The sequence below is a fragment of the Aspergillus pseudoviridinutans genome (assembly GCF_018340605.1).
Source record: "Aspergillus pseudoviridinutans IFM 55266 DNA, scaffold_5, whole genome shotgun sequence".
Classification (NCBI taxonomy): Eukaryota; Fungi; Ascomycota; class Eurotiomycetes; order Eurotiales; family Aspergillaceae; genus Aspergillus; species Aspergillus pseudoviridinutans.
Genome location: NW_025091285.1, coordinates 2435734 through 2451982, shown reverse-complemented (window position 1 = coordinate 2451982; position 16249 = coordinate 2435734). Strand labels below are relative to the sequence as shown.

General features: G+C 51.5%; 7 protein-coding genes across 7 annotated transcripts; 5 read left to right on the top strand and 2 right to left on the bottom strand.

The window, feature by feature from the left end:
- Positions 1 to 2464: 2464 nt before the first annotated feature.
- Asppvi_007919 (1-phosphatidylinositol 4-kinase LSB6) lies at positions 2465 to 4864 on the top strand (the record flags this gene model as incomplete). Its single annotated transcript, XM_043303802.1, has 2 exons — positions 2465 to 3958; positions 4013 to 4864. The coding sequence occupies 2 exons, from the start codon at positions 2465 to 2467 to the stop codon at positions 4862 to 4864; spliced, it is 2346 nt and encodes a 781-aa protein (XP_043159737.1).
- Positions 4865 to 5746: 882 nt separating this feature from the next.
- Asppvi_007918 (uncharacterized protein) lies at positions 5747 to 9349 on the top strand (the record flags this gene model as incomplete). Its single annotated transcript, XM_043303801.1, has 2 exons — positions 5747 to 6506; positions 6570 to 9349. 2 exons carry the CDS (start codon positions 5747 to 5749, stop codon positions 9347 to 9349), a joined length of 3540 nt encoding a protein of 1179 aa, XP_043159736.1.
- Positions 9350 to 9880: 531 nt separating this feature from the next.
- Positions 9881 to 10566, bottom strand: Asppvi_007917 (med21 domain-containing protein; the record flags this gene model as incomplete). The annotated part of the gene is made up of 2 exons (XM_043303800.1): positions 9881 to 10465; positions 10525 to 10566. The coding sequence occupies 2 exons, from the start codon at positions 10564 to 10566 to the stop codon at positions 9881 to 9883; spliced, it is 627 nt and encodes a 208-aa protein (XP_043159735.1).
- A 220-nt stretch (positions 10567 to 10786) lies between these two features.
- On the top strand, positions 10787 to 11716 carry Asppvi_007916 (uncharacterized protein; the record flags this gene model as incomplete). The annotated part of the gene is made up of 1 exon (XM_043303799.1): positions 10787 to 11716. The coding sequence occupies one exon, from the start codon at positions 10787 to 10789 to the stop codon at positions 11714 to 11716; it is 930 nt and encodes a 309-aa protein (XP_043159734.1).
- A 244-nt stretch (positions 11717 to 11960) lies between these two features.
- Positions 11961 to 12663, bottom strand: Asppvi_007915 (kinetochore Spc24 family protein; the record flags this gene model as incomplete). The annotated part of the gene is made up of 3 exons (XM_043303798.1): positions 11961 to 12138; positions 12191 to 12588; positions 12637 to 12663. The coding sequence occupies 3 exons, from the start codon at positions 12661 to 12663 to the stop codon at positions 11961 to 11963; spliced, it is 603 nt and encodes a 200-aa protein (XP_043159733.1).
- Positions 12664 to 12984: 321 nt separating this feature from the next.
- Asppvi_007914 (mitochondrial fission 1 protein) lies at positions 12985 to 13619 on the top strand (the record flags this gene model as incomplete). The annotated part of the gene is made up of 4 exons (XM_043303797.1): positions 12985 to 13003; positions 13071 to 13089; positions 13145 to 13238; positions 13287 to 13619. The coding sequence occupies 4 exons, from the start codon at positions 12985 to 12987 to the stop codon at positions 13617 to 13619; spliced, it is 465 nt and encodes a 154-aa protein (XP_043159732.1).
- Positions 13620 to 14254: 635 nt separating this feature from the next.
- Asppvi_007913 (putative RING finger domain protein) lies at positions 14255 to 15793 on the top strand (the record flags this gene model as incomplete). Its single annotated transcript, XM_043303796.1, has 4 exons — positions 14255 to 14380; positions 14441 to 14967; positions 15024 to 15452; positions 15511 to 15793. The coding sequence occupies 4 exons, from the start codon at positions 14255 to 14257 to the stop codon at positions 15791 to 15793; spliced, it is 1365 nt and encodes a 454-aa protein (XP_043159731.1).
- Positions 15794 to 16249: the final 456 nt, after the last annotated feature.

The following is a 16249-nucleotide window of genomic DNA, read 5'->3' as shown; positions in this document are numbered from 1 at the left end:
ACTGCCTGTAATGATGTACCTGCGACCTTCCCTTTCAATTAGGGATAGACAGGGAACCGTAGAGGAAGTAAAATCAATGAGAGATCCAACTTCCAGCATCTACAATATCCTTGTTTTTCTTTTTTTTTTTTTTTTTTTTCCAAGAAAGGGCCCCGAAGGCGACTTTTATCGCAGGATACCGGGAAAAGTGTACATACCGTAGATTGGATGTCGGAGCAGACGCGACTGATGCCAGAGCAGAGAGACCCGGAAGAGAAGGACCAAGAGAGTTGGGACCTGGGAACCCGCTCCCAATCCCGTTGCAGGTGTCGAGGCTATAGTTGGATTGCTCTAAGCAGCACAGATCAGTCCCGATATCCACCAATTGTGAAAATCTCGGCGACACACCCGCTATAGCATCCGCTCCCGGTTGCTGAGACGTAGATTGACCGTCAATGGAAGTGGTACGATTGTAGCTGACAAGATCGTGGGTCTGGGGAGCAGGCGGAGACGGAGGATGGAGGGCTGGGTCGATGGGCGACGCCCGGAAAAGAATTGAAGCCACCGTGTAGGGAGTAGTAAAGATATGCTATAAATCCGGTCTCTGTCGACCGAATTGCAGATGATGGAGGCAGGGAAGAGGAGATCGGGTGTGCGGGTGGTTTGTATGCGTCGTATCGGAGAGTTCTCGTGCCAGTAACGCAGGGAGTCCAGCCTCGTCGAGAAAGGGGAATGGATGAGGTGGAATGCCCTTCAGTTCCTAAGGAGAAGCAGAGAGTATACAACAATGGATCATCAGATAAACTGGTAGTGTTTCCTGATTTCGTAAACAGGAAAAGGGCAGGGAGTCAAAGATCTCAGACTAGAGTGTCCCAAGATACACCCAACGAGGAGGGCGATGAAGAAGAGACAGGCAAAAGAGCGACGACGATTACCATAAATGGATCCGTGAAAGCACGATTGGAATTGGAAGGAAGATAGTATGAGAACAATAATAAGAGGATCTTTTACTGGGAAGAGTTACACGAGACGGAGGAAATCCTGAGAGGAAGTTGGTAGTATTATCGGAACTGCTATCTATCTAGACTATCGCGCGTCTCGGAGACTATCGATTATTTATCGCAATCGCTCTTCGGAACGGTTGCTTGGCAGAATAGATCTTTTAACTATTTGGCATTCGTTGTAAAGTTATCATTGATACTCATCTGCGCCTTCTGCGTTTCTATTCCAGACCGATATACTCTTTAGTGTGCTCGGTATATCTAAGTCTAGGTTAGTACACCGGTCTCTGCGTCACATCATAAATTGCGATGGACAGCCCGGAAGGCACTTCTCGCACCGAAAAACAGTATATTGCTCCTCGATGCAGCATGCAGGGCATACCAACGTAGGATAAGAAGCGAGGACCCGGATGGTAGTGATGTTTATTATTCATGCCCCTGCGTCCCCCTTCCTCTCACATGTTTGCAGGAGTGCAGAAGCTCATTCGAAACTATGCATACGCGCGAGCAATGAGCTACACTGAAATCCCTTGATCATTCCTCGAGATCCAGAATGAATGGCTTCGGCTTTGACCCTGACATGGCCGCGAAATGTAAGAATGGACTGATACGAAAGATGTCCGGTTGATAGAAGGTGCCTCGAGCTTGAAGCATTAAGGTATCGAAGTATCGAGGCAGCATACTCCATCCTCTTGTGTCACGGACTCACGGCATGCTTCAAGCGCACATACGATCCTTTCCGCAGTTCGAGTGACTTCATGACAAATCCTTTCGGCTCGAGGTCAACAGGCTTGAGATTGACCAAGCGTTCTTGTCGAGGGAGTAGATAGCATTTGGCCCTTTGTCTCTGCTCACTTGAGCGTGCAGGAAATGAAACACTGGTTGGAGACGTAGCGTGCATTGTACGAAGTGATACTCAGTGCGATATCACCTCAGTGTCCAGATCCCAATCCAATACTTCTCATCACCATTACCATCTATCTGCGGTAGAAAATCGAAGTGACTATCTAGTTACTTTTGTTATATCCTAGCTTTAAACTGCGGACTGGTTGTCTACTAATTTCAGGGGCTTTTGTTTAAGCTCTTTGCCCCGATGCAAAGTGGAGCCACACGGGATAGGCTTGTGGCGGTGCAGTACTGTAATTTTATTCCCGCTGTGGCTGACGCAGGCTGGTCTGGTCCCTGGCAGTTGTAACCATACGGTAAAAAAACCATAAAAACCATTTGCTCATCCAACGGGCCATGACGGCGGCGATCCAACGAGACTGCTCCAGGTAACCCTTTTCTTCCTCCGACTGCATCAGTAGAGTAACTAATGCCTTGAGTGTCTTTGCTCTTGTCTTTCTTTCCTTTCTTCTCGTCTTTTTTATTCTCTTCTTCTATTCTTCTAGACTTTCCGGTTTCTTTTGCTTCCTTGCCTTTCCGCTTCAGATGAGCCCGACTTCGTTCGCCTCCCGGGCTTGTTGAGAGAATCTACCTTCATCATGCCTAAAAATCGGCCGGCGACGTCCGGTTATGCGCGTCTTGCTCAGGAGGAAGAAGATAGAGCGAATGATGCATACTATTATTCCGAGGATGAAGATGACTTGCACGCTCCTTCCAGTACGATATCGCAATCCGCCCCACGATATGCCCCCATCTCCGCTCGAGCCCAGATGACTCCTGCCTTCTCTTCGCCACCAGGACACCGAAGGAGATCGAGTGGGCACTACCGCCGTGGGCGTCGAAACTCTGGAGTTGACATTAAGGCCATCAATGCGCGTCTCGAACGTTGGGCCGAGGACTTTGCTTCGAAATTCAAGATCAACAGGGTTAAAGGGAAGACATTGGAAGAAGAGAAACTCGAGATCTACCATTCGGTTTTCCAAGCACCAGATGGCGTTAGACCGATTTCCGCTGAAGCTCTCGAGTCGGAGGAAGTTGAACGGGCGCAGCGACAAGCACGAGAGGAATTCGAGGCCGTTGTTGAGAGTGTCCGTACCGCCATCGAGTTGGGCGTGCATCCCCGGATGATATCTCAGGGTAGCTCGGGAAGTTATTTCGCTCGCAACAGTGAAGGGAAGGTTGTGGGCGTCTTCAAGCCCAAGGATGAGGAGCCTTACGCATCTCGCAATCCAAAATGGACCAAGTGGCTACACAGGAACTTATTCCCATGCTTCTTTGGTCGTGCGTGCTTGATCCCTAATCTTTCATACGTCTCAGAGGCTGCAGCATACGTCCTCGACTCTCGATTACGCACCAACCTCGTTCCATACACCGATATTGTATATCTATCCTCGAAATCCTTCTTCTACGACTTTTGGGATCGGAGAAAGGCTTGGATGGGCAAGAAACCGCTTCCTCCCAAGGCTGGTAGCTTTCAGGTTTTCTTGAAAGGTTACAAGGATGCGAACCTCTTTCTGCGCGACCATCCCTGGCCAGATCAGACCAACACTGGGTTTCGTGCCGAGGACGCTCCAAAGCGTAAGAAGCGCCCTTGGAGCGAGGCCTGTCGCCCGTCGGGGATGCACTCGGACGATGAAGACGAGGACGATGAAAACAATTATGCACCTTCTCCAGCACCACGGGACGAGAGTCGGGAGCGGCGATTCTACTGGACGGAACAGCTGAAGCAATCCTTCAGGGAGGAATTGGAGAAACTGGTTATTTTGGACTATATCATGCGCAATACCGATCGTGGGTTGGACAATTGGATGATCAAAATCGACTGGAAGACAGAGGATGTGTCTATTGTTGCTGAGCCGCCCAAATCCAACGGGACACAACAGGACGATGATGACGAGCTCATGCCTCCAGCTCGTCCTGTTTCCGCCAGTCCTGAGAGGACTGGTACTGCGTCCTATCCGTATAAACGGCATGAGACTATGGTCGCAGTGAGTCGGACCGGAACTCCGCTTAATTCAACGGAGCCACAGGCGACTATTCAGATCGGGGCTATCGACAACAGTTTGTCGTGGCCGTGGAAGCATCCGGATGCCGTAAGTCATATTCTCTTTCCCAGGCTCTGGATACGATTTGCTAATTTGGCACAGTGGCGAAGCTTCCCTTTTGGCTGGCTGTTCCTTCCCGTTTCCCTAATCGGCCAACCCTTCTCACAGAAGACTAGGGACCATTTCTTACCCCTTCTAACATCCACGGCCTGGTGGAGTGGGACCCAGATGGCACTTCGGCGTGTCTTCTCGCAAGATGATGATTTCAAGGAGAGCATGTTTGCAAGGCAGATTGCAGTCATGAAGGGACAAGCCTGGAACGTCGTCGAGACTTTGAAGCATCCGGATCATGGCCCCTTGGAACTCACGAGAAGGACTAGAGTTTGCGTATGGGATGATTTGGTAGATGTTCCGGTCGCTATCCCCCTTCGTGGACAACCATCCACCGATGCTCAAAAGCGCAAGACGAGTCGCTATGAAAATTACGACAAACATGACCGTTACGATCCAGACAATGAGGAGATGGATATTGGCTCTGCCATGTCTCTGCCGTCACAACCACACCACGACCTTTTGGGCCTTCATTCGCCTCCGAGCGAACTTCCTAACCCCAATCGATTCGAGCTTTCGCGCAGCCGAGAGCATGAGGAAGGGCCGACGCGGGATGGCAGCCCCGTCACACTGGGCCGTGACAGTGTTGATGGTCTTGGTCTTGGTAGAGACACAGATCGGAATTGGGCTCCTCTCCCTCCTAGACCCGACCACAAACGTCATCGCAAACAGAGCTCCATGTCAAGTGCGCATGGTCAAGCACAATTTGTCTGGGGTAGTGATGACCTCGAAGGCGACCTCGGCTATGCAGCTGCTGAGGGTATGGAAGGGAACCAGCGCAAGGTCATTGTCGAGCGGTTAGAAGCTGTGAAGAGCAAAAACCCTGTCTTCACTTGGTGCTAACTATGAACCAACCTTTTTTACTTTACGCTAAACACCCTTCCTTCTTGACTTTGACCTTATGAGAAATCCTTCGCTTTCGCATCTTCCCTTACCTCCGATTCCCCCCCTCCCCCCCCTTCCTTCTTCTTCCTGTCCTTCTAGACCCCTGTCTTCATCACTTTTACATCACTTTCTCTCCCATTAGCGTTGATTTTCTTGGCAATCTGGCATGAGATGTCCTTGTGCTGCAAGGGCCACCATTGGCCCGGGAAATTCATTTGTTGTATATAGAATTTGCGCCGGCTCCTCGGTTAATTTTCCTGTTTTGAGGATATGTCGGATGTGTACGTGACAGGCCATGTAGCATATAATGAGAATAATATTAGCATGATACCAATTACCCAATTCGATCCATGCTAAGCAGTATTTTCTAGGTGTCTGCGAGGTGAAGTGACGGTGAGCTGCAGGTGAGGAGGCTGCTTTGATAAGCCCTCTCTTATCGGCGCCTTGGCATTCGCGATATGCGATCGAGGCAGAAACACTCAGTATGAGTGAGGTCATGGCCTCGTTGCTCAGGTATCCTTCTGCTTCTGCTCTCTTTTCGGATAGAGTTTCTCGACGACCTGAGAGTCAGTTGGCTATGGGTGGACACTGACAAGGCACTTGTTGGGCTTCTTTCCATGCCTTGCTAACGTTTTTGCCTCTCTCATTCTCCACATCCCAAGTCATATGCCCTTTTTATCCCCTCTTCGCATACGCGCTTCGCAACCTGTATCTATCTCTATGCTCACCAACCCTCCTGGAACCTTCTGTCCCGGACTGAATTTGGCTCGCGGTGTCAGAACAACGATCTGCCCGCCCGTTTGAGAGGCTCGGATACCCGCATAGGCGGAAGAGAGGACTATGGCGTCCCACGCTGCCATGCTCCTGGACCCCAAGGCCTACAGAAAACAGCTTCAGAAGAATGGTAACGACCCAGAGCTTTCGTATGCGTTGCCAGATTCCCACATAAGCGCGCAGAATGAGGCGCATGATGAACCCTTGCTTTTCTTCCCATCATCCAGTCGATGCCCTTCCCCACCAGAGGACCCAGAGTACTTGGACCCAAATGACTTACTCGTCGACCGAACAGGCCAGCAAAATACCAGCGCATCACCGCGTGGTGCCCCTTCGACTGTCGCGCCGGCCGGGACAGTGTCCGCTGCACATCAGCTTCTCAACCCGCAGCGCCGCCAGCGCTCGTCCAAGGCCAGCCCGAAATCGAAGTCGAGGTCGCAGACGGACTCGGTCCGATCGCGAGAAGAGAGCAGTGCGAGCTCATCGCCACACCGGACAGCCAGGAATGAGCCTGCGCCGGAGGTTGAGTTTACGAGCACACAGTCCGAGGACGATAATGACTGGAAACGGAACTCGGATCACCTTGATAGTGACGTTGAGGCGCGTCACAGCAGTCTCATCGAGGATATGTATGGCGTGGAGAAACGAGTTCATCAGCCTTACAAGAAGATCAAAAGGGAGAATGACGAGGAAGCACCGAAGACGGTCAAGAATGGGCCGATTACCATCACTGGGGCCTCCGAGTTGGGCAAATATATGAAAGACGACAAGGGGAAGTCTGATTATTCATCTCCGGCCACACCAAGTGTGGTTGATCTAACTATCGGTGAGAAATAATCCTACGACACTGAGATTATCGGTGCTTGTATGCTGACAGTGTCATGCACAGATTCCGCCGGTGCTACTAATGACGACGACGACTTGCAGGTAACCGGGTCGAACAATCTCAGTGTCCAGCGGGTGTGTTATGGAAAGGTGGACAATGCGATGATACAAGCGCAAATCGTGCCCAAACCTGCTGCGCAAAATATCTTTGGCGACTCGGCGCACGATTGGCCTTCAATAAAGCTGGGCGTACATAGACACCCAGATCGAAATAGCTACAGGATTGATGTTTCAGATCCGCATGGGAAGGTCTTTGGTGCAGTTGACGCGAAGATTGCAGCCGTGATTGTTCCATTGCTTGACTCTCAGGCTCTCAAGGTTGACATGACAGCGCGATTAGACGTTCGCAGAAGGCTGCCGGGTGAAATGCCATGGGCCCCCTGCTCTGCTCTCTATAGAGCGTCAATCAATCTCTACGGTCTCAGGAAAGATGCTGAGCTGGTTGGTAAGCACCTCGGTCAGCACAATGTTTGGCTTGGGACACCGTTTTCTGTGGAACAAGGAGTGCCAGTGTTCAATCCGCATGCTGAGCGAAGGCGAGCTCAGGCGGCCTCCTTCTTGCCATCAATAGCTGCGAGGGGCCGTACTGGTGTCAACTATGAAGTTCGCACCGCGGAAGAGGTCAATGATGCAGTCATGAAGATGTTCGATCAGCTTCAGAGCGCGCAGAATCTTCCTGAAATCGAGACCCCGGATTTGGTGTTGACCCCTCTMCTCCGCCATCAAAAGCAAGCTCTATGGTTCATGACTGAGAAAGAGAAGCCGCGCAAGTTTGGTCCTAAAGAGGAGGATAACAATTCCCTTTGGAGGATAGAGTATCGCGCGAATGGAGTAAAGCGGTATCGTGAAATTATCAGCGGCACTGTCCTCGACGAAGAGCCGCCTCAGAGCTTAGGAGGCTTATTGGCAGATATGATGGGGCTTGGAAAGACTTTGAGCATTCTTTCGCTCGTTGTTTCCTCTTTGTCCCAGGCTCATGAATGGGCGAGGAAAATACCGGAGCCAGACCTTGTGCGAAGCCTACCTGGTATTCGCAACTGCAAGACCACTCTTTTAGTCGTTCCTCTCAGTACTGTCAACAACTGGGTTTCGCAGATCAAAGAGCATTTGAAGGAAAACGCCATCTCATACTACGTGTTTCACGGCTCCTCCAGGACCAGCGATGTGGACGAACTGTCAAGCTACGACGTGGTGATCACAACCTACAGCATTGTGCTGTCAGAACTGTCTCAGAGAGGATCCAAGCGAGGCGTAAGCCCGTTGACGAAGATGAATCTGTTCCGCATTGTTTTGGACGAGGCGCACACAATCCGAGAACAAAGTGCTGCCCAGACACAGGCAATATTCAAGCTAAACTCTCAGCGCCGCTGGTCCGTGACTGGTACGCCCATCCAGAACCGCCTTGAAGACCTTCTCTCTGTCACCAAGTTCCTTGGATTGTTCCCCTACGATGATCGAGCCCGATTTGGTATGCATATTCTTAGTCGATTTAAGACCGGTGACGCTACAGTTCTCGCAAGCTTGCGTGTTCTAGTTGACTCCTTCACTCTACGTCGGGTCAAAGATAAGATCGACATTCCTCCTCGGCACGACAAGATTATCACGCTCGAGTTCTCCGAAAAGGAGAAGCAGCTGCATGAATTCTTCCGGAAGGAGTCAAATGTCATGATGAGGGTGATTGCGGGAGATGACAAGACGAAGATGAAAGGACGAATGTACCACCACATTCTCAAAGCAATGATGATTTTGCGACAAATCAGTGCACACGGCAAAGAGCTTCTCGACAGCGATGATCGTAAGCGGATCAAAGGAATCAGCGTGCAGGACGCAATTGATCTCGAAGAAGGAACGGGCGAATCTGCCGGGGCGATTGATAGGAAGGCGTACGAGATGTTCAATCTGATGCAGGAATCGTCAGCCGATGCATGTGCCATGTGTGGCAAGCGCTTGGAAGAGCCCGGATCAGACACTGGTGTGACAGATCAGAAAGCTCCAATGGCCATAGTGCTACCATGCTTTGACGTTCTCTGCCCCGACTGTTTCTCCGGGTGGAAACAAGCTTTTGATGGTCAAGTCGAACCTACGAATACAATGAAATGCCAGGTTTGTGACGGTTGGATTCCTATTTCATATTCGACCATCACTGCCGAGGGACTTCAGGAGTACTTGACGGAGCATGAACAAGCGAAGCAGACCCGAAGGCAATCCAAAACCCTCGGCGAGTATGAAGGGCCACACACGAAGACCAAGGCGCTTTTAGCTCATCTCGCAGAATCTGCAGAGGAGAGCAAGAGACTGAACATTGAGCCCCCTATCAAGAGCGTGGTATTCTCGGCCTGGACCTCTCATCTTGACTTGATCGAGATTGCGTTGAAAGATCATGGCATGACAGGATTCACGCGCTTAGACGGGACAATGTCGCTCGCAGCTCGTAACAGAGCTCTAGAGGATTTCCACACCAACGACAACACCACTATCCTGCTAGCAACGATCGGTGCTGGTGGTGTCGGATTGAACTTGACATCTGCTTCGAAAGTATATGTCATGGAACCTCAGTATAATCCTGCAGCTGTGGCCCAAGCAATCGATCGGGTGCACCGACTGGGTCAAACGCGCGAAGTGACTACAGTCCAGTTTATCATGAAGGGGAGTATAGAGGAGAAGATCTTCGAGCTTGCCAAGAAGAAGCAGCAGTTGGCAGACATGAGCATGAATCGAGGCAAGCTTGACAAGAAAGACATTCAGGAGCAGCGGATGAGAGAATATAGAAGTCTCTTTAAATGATGTTCTTGCCTTTGTGATTAGCAGTTCGCTTTGTCTTCATTTACCCCGACTTATCTTCACTGGGACAGCATGGAGGGATGGATTTTGATACCCGAACACTTGATTTTGGCGTTGGACCGGTTTCTCTGGGCTTGGTTTCATATTTCTTTTGCTGTGGTCTGCCAGCTCTTTGCATTTTCTGTTTTTCTGAGTTTTGCATCTACGCCATGGAAAGGAAGCTACACACCATTCTGCAGACGCATAGACGCGTCGCCCTGAGGGCAAGGGTATACAGGACGCTACACAAGACGGCTGGACGCGAGTCCACAATTCATGGTAATGGTCATTTTTCTGATTTAGTTCCTTATGGTATACACTGGACGGATGGGCGCGGGATCATAAAGACATGCACTTTTTTGTTATGCTAGCATTTAATCATACATCTTATCATTATCGATATTGGTACACCTTACGTGTATGGCACAGAGCGCTCCGGATAGACTTTCCTAAAGTTGTCCGTCCAGCGTGGAAGAGACCAGCGACAGTAAGCCATCAAGAATATTTCTCAAGTAGCGCCCGATCTCCGTATATCCCCGTCTCAACCGCCCTCAGCACATTCTCCAGGGTCCTCCTCAATCTCTTCAACTCCCTCATCTTCAATTCCCGCTCCTCCTCGACCCGCCTCAACTCCCTCTCCAACTCCCGAATACGCTTCTCCTGCTCCGCCTCGGAGCTGTCAATCCCCGGCAACACCGATATCAGATACTCGATCTGCTGCTCCTTGATGATGAGATCCCGCGCCAGTTCCCGCTGCCGGCTCGCAAACGTCCGCGGGCTGTCCGGCGCCGGCGGCAGGTTTGCGTCCGCCCCTGCGCCTGCTGCTGGGCCGGGTGTCTGGCCACCATCGCCTACGCTTGTGCCTGCGCCTGCGGCGCCGTGCGCGGGATTCTGGGCAGGAGGGGAGGCCTGGGACTGCGCGGGGACCGGTGCGCCGGCTGGGACTGGGGGGGCGGTGGAGTTCTTGGGGATTTTGGCGAGGGCTGGGGCGGCGTCTGGGACGTCTGAGGGCGGGATTGCGGGGGAGTTGTCGTGGTACGTGCTTAGGTAGCCTATTGTGGCGTAGAATTGGGTTGCGAGCTGTGAGATGAGGGTCAGCTTGGTGGTTTTGGAGGGGTGTGGGTGGATGGGTGAGGTACCTGGTCTAGGCAGGTTTGGAGTTGGGTTAGGATGTCGGCCATTTTGGCGGTTGGTGAGTGATGAGTGACGGCAGCGAAGTGTAGGTAGGAGAATAGAACCCTCTCAGCGAGGTTTTGTTGCTGTAAGGCGAGATTGAGAGGATAGTTGGAGAAATGAGCGTGATGCGGAGAAGTCAAAGCGGTGATGCGGTCAGAACGGAGATGGTTTCCTTAGCTTCGCCAGCACAAGTCAATCGAAAATCAACCGTCGGCATGACTTGATATGAATCGGATCCATCTTCTCACCAGACTCTTCCGGCGCAACTTGTCAGCCAGTCCAATTCGTCGCGAGCTCGACCCCTTCACTCGCCGGCTTTTCAAGCTCCCTTCTCCCCCATCCCCGTCGCAACACCATAATGATCTCGCATCATTCCTCGCCTACGCAGAGCGGACCTCTCTCCCCACGACAAGCACAACCTACATAGGCACACACTACGAATACACTGTCCAGCAAACCCTCCAGCGCTTCGCCTTCTCCCTGCACCGAGTCGGCGGGCGCGACGATGCCGGCATCGACCTCGTAGGCACCTGGCACCTCCCGCAACACGAACACCCGCTGCGCGTCTTCGTGCAATGCAAGGCCCTCAAGACCAAACTGGGGCCGAATCTCGTCCGGGAGCTCGAAGGGACGTTCCGCCAGTCGCCTGTGGGATGGCGCACGGGGACGAAGATTGGAGTTTTGGTCGGCCCTCGTGAGGCGACGAAGGGGGTTCGGGATGCGATGGCACGGAGTGCGTACCCGCTTCTGTGGATGATGGTTGAGCGTGACGGGGAGCTGCAGCAGGCGCTCTGGAATAGTTGCGCTGAGCAGCTGGGTTTGGGTGCGTTGGGGGTGGAGATGGTGTATGGAGGTGCATCGAGTAGGAGGATCAGTTTGACCTGGAATGGGTCTGAACTGCCGTCTATGGACCAGGTCGAGGAACTCATGATGCAGCGGCAGGTTGAATGGCTACGACTATGGGATGCGGGCTCTGAGATGTCGGCGGCGCGTAGAGCAGAATTATTGGATCTTGTACAGCAGCTGTATCCTGATGAGAAGCCGCTCTTGTTAGGGGCTGATACGTGCACTACTTTGACAGAGGCAGATAGGACCAAGGTACTGCAGCAGCTGCGCAACAGGCTACAAACACCTGCGGAGGACAGTGGAAGTTAGCATGATCTCATCTGCTCGACTGTGTCGAGGTGCGAGCTAGTCACTGGCCACGGTTTAAAGAACAGTATATCGGATTGACGAGTACAAACGAATCCCTGGGTATATCAAGCGACAGAAGGCAAAACGCAAAAATTAAAATCACAAGCATCGCGTCATTATATCCCACAACTCGGAAACTGTACGCCTGCGATCCACCTGCGGGAATCCTCTCAAAGCACCAAACGCCGTAACCAAATGCACAACATCAACCCTGCATGGTTGACCAAAAGTAATTGGCATAGAAGAAACGCGAGAACTTGGGGTCCATATTGACCACATGAACGTCTCCCTTGCGACTGTTGCGAATAACAGCCTTGCCGAAGTTCCCGGCATCGTCCGCCTCGATATCAATGCCCAAAGACCGGTAGATCTTGAGCCGAAGTCTGTCGCATAATCGGTCAGTACTCTCCAGTAAAATAACGGAACACCACCCACATAGTCGCATCATCGGCCTCCCTCTCTCTCCGCGTAGTCTCATCGCCCTCGAGTCCCTGCGCTTCCAGCTCCGCCAGTCTCTCCTTGAGCATTTCCAGCTCGCCTTCCAGCCTCTCGCTCTCAATCTCAAGCTCTGTTGCTGCCTTGGCGATCCGGAATTTCTTCGTATCGAGCTCAACCATCTGCGCGGCATGCTTTGCCGAGTCGTGCGCGGACACGGCTTCCTCGTGTTGCGCGGTTAGGGCGTGCAGGTTGCGAGAAAGTTTACGGAGCGCCGACTCGGCATCGCGCATGCGAAGCTCGCGAGATTGTTGCAAGGTAGACAGGGAGTCATTGATGCGCGTGACGGCTTGTTTGTCCGGTTGGATATTGAAGTTGCCGATGGTGTGGTGGATGAGCTGCGTTTGTTAGTCTCAGTCTGGAGAAAAACATGTACGAAGACATACTGTCGCGGGGTCTTCGTCGAGCAACATTTTGGAGATGGTGAAAAGGTCACAGCCGGTCGTTTTGTTCTTTTGAATTGTCTTGATTTTACCAGAGGGAAGATGGACTGTTGATGGTTCCCGTTGGGGGAGCAACAGCCACAGCGCCACACATGTGCTGACACAGCCACATGTTGGTGGGTGACGAAACATTGTAAATGGCCTGCTTGATGGAGATGGACTAGGCTAGATGCTTCTTTACTCAGTTGAAAATCATCTCTCAGTTGAAGTTTCTGTTCTGCTATTATAGCAATATACCCAGTACTCAACTACAACCGGATCTAACAATTTTACCAACATCACTACACCACGATGGGATCCAACCTACCATGTATGTCTTGTCCAGGCTACAGTCACTTTACTGGGGTATATCAAACTGACCACCTTCGCTTCCTTAGATGCTGCGGACGCTGAAAGGTTAGCAATTTCCGGCTTTAGATGTCATGCCGTCGCTAAATTTACATGATTCCAGTCCGTTGAAACCAGCAGAGCTCCAAGTCTTGCGGGCCCAGTACGAGAAGGAGGGTGATTATGTTGGAATCCAGACGAAATTCAACTACGCATGGGTATGCCGGCTACTACTTCTGTTTCTAGTCAACCAGCTGACAAGATAGGGCCTGATCAAATCCCACGCTCGGACGGATCAACAAGAGGGAGTCCGTCTTCTATCAGAAATCTTCCGCGCATCCCCAGAGCGACGACGCGAATGTCTCTACTACTTGGCTTTGGGAAACTACAAGCTCGGAAACTACGGCGAAGCCCGGCGATACAATGATCTGCTCCTTGAGAAGGAGCCGGGGAACCTGCAAGCTGCCAGCCTCGGCTCGCTGATCGACGATAAGGTCTCCAAAGAGGGTCTGATGGGCATCGCCATCGTGGGAGGCCTGGCTCTGGCGGCGGGAGTAGTAGGCGGTCTTGTCTTCAAAGGTGCCGCAAAGAGACGGTGAATGGGGTTGGCTCTTGGTTTTGAAAGTCGTGTATATATCATGATTCTCCTACTCTTTTGTGCGGGCTTTATTTAGCATATGAGGCGTTTGTCTGTAGTTTGAGCGCAGGACCACTGGGATATTTTTAATCCTTCGAGTGTTGCTGGGATGAATTATGTGTACAGTGCTGTCTTTTGTCTGTATTGGTACCTGAATCCGATCCAATAATTAGGTGTCTAGAATGTGGCTGACTCTGGGAATGTGAGCGCTGTCAGTCCGCCACTCGGTGAATCAGCAGTCAACGTCATCCGCCGCCGGGCATCGGCCTGTTTGTTCTTCTGACGTGCTCCACTACCTTCTTCTTCCTCGGCCTCATCATTTGCACACCTTTGATTTCATTTGCTCTTCTTCCATTATCCTTTACTATCAGGTCATTCTCACAGAGATAATGAATTGCTTCTCCTGGTGAAGAAAGCATTCACACTGCTGTCAATATGTTTCTGGATGATTCAGAGATCCTAAGGAATAAGACACGCGAGCTTCCAACTGTCTGACCTGCCGGTACTCTTTCATCGTTTCTACTACTTACATAGTTACTTCCTCGGAATCTTCTCAGCATCAGTAGACTCTCCTTTCTTCTCGTCTCATTCGCCGTCATGGACAACGTTGCTATGGCTGATGCGGGGGACCGCATGTTCTGCCATGCGTGTGGTGGAGTTTGGCTGAAAAATGCTGCTAATGGGTTGGACTGTCCCCACTGTCAGTCCGATTTCACAGAGATTGTAAGCACCTCAGCTGCTTGCTTTTTGTCATTGAATCTCTGCTAATATCGTCGATATCAGATTGAAATCCCGCCCGATACAGAAGACCCCTCCTCTCGACCCGCGAATGACTCCCCACCCCGCGAAGAGAATAATCAAACCAACGTCAACCCTTGGGCCGATCACAACCCTTGGGCGAATGAAGAAGACCATGGAGCAGGCGACAACGCATGGGGGCCAGGGTTCTCACGTCGTACATATAGGTCCCCCGATGGCCGGTTTACTTTCACAACTACCACAACCACTTTAGGTGGTGGCGGCTTCCGCATTGGCCGATCTATGGACCAGAGACAAATGCAGATAGACCCGTTGTTGCCGGTGGTGCGCAGCTTGGATACTATTTTCCACGGGTTGGCCGACACCTACCGGCAAGGCCAGAATCAGAATCAAACCCAGAATCGGAACGCAACAGGTCAGGGAAATGAAACGGACGCCGACGAGCATCGAGCACGGAGTGAATCGCCCGAATTCCATGCAACTGGCAGGTTATTTGCGCGAGATGCGGATGGTCCGCAGCCGGTGGCACCACCTTTGGGCACCCTAGGCGAGTACGTAGCCATTTTCTCTCAGCTGTTCATTTGTCCATGGCTGACTTGCTTGATAGTATCCTCGAACTGTTTCGTGCCGACTTTGGGGGCGGTGGGGCAGGTGGAGGAGTGCGTGTGATGACTGGCCCGAATCCTCTGGCCGTGCTTTCTACTCTGCTCAACTTTGATCGACACGGAGATGCGGTGTACTCGCAGGAGGAACTGGACCGGGTTATCTCACAGTTGATCGACCAGAATATCAATCGAACCGGGGCTCCCCCGGCTCCGGAAAGCGCTATTCAGGCCCTGCCGAAGAAAAAGGTCGACGAGGAGATGCTAGGGAGCGATGGCAAGGCAGAGTGCTCGATTTGCATGGAGCAAGCCGAATTAGGCACGGAGGTCACAGTCTTGCCTTGCAAACACTGGTTTCATTATCCCTGCATTGAAGCCTGGCTAAGCCAACATAACACATGTCCCCATTGTCGCAGGGGGATCGATACCCGACAGTAAGCTTTTTCCCCCTTTTTCGAAGGGTTGTTAATAGTGATACTGACCGATACACAGGGCTGAAGGAACCAGTCAGGATCCAGTCGTCATCAGCGACAGTCCTGAGCCTACATCTCCCGAGCGCCGTCGTAGTAGTGGTTTAGCTCAGCATAGCGGACAGGCCCCTCCCGCATGGGGTGTACATCCCTCGTGGAATACTTCAGAATCAGACGAGCATAATCAAGGACAATCGAGTCACAGCGAAGGTAATGAACATAATCAAGGACAATCCGGTCATAACGAAGCTAGCGGCAGCGGAGGGTTTACCGGGTGGGTTAGGAGTCATTTTGGTGGCAGCTGATCTGCATTCATGAAGCATCCGATTTTGGGTTGAGTCTTTATAGGCTACGGCTTCCTGGGTACATTGCCTCTGACTGGTGATTATTTTTCTTATTCTTATCCTGGGCTTGATTAGCATGAGCATGAGATGAGCATGAGCCCTTATGTTGATGTAAATAACGAATCCAGCATTGCTGAATATATCCTCAGCACCATCCAATACCACCAGAATGTCTAATGCCAGCAGCGACTCCCAGCATTACATCTCAGTCAACCTTCGAGTGAACGCAAATACTGAACATTACAACCCTTGAATTAGGTTTCTCCAAATTATTCTCCACAACACGAAGCTCCACTGTCCGCCCCGCCCCCGCCACGCCTTGTGCAAGACATAGCTTGGACATGGTCTAGTAGACTACATATATGAGCGTCTTCCTTTCACATATTCCTTTCACCTATTACTGTAATTATCCCCATC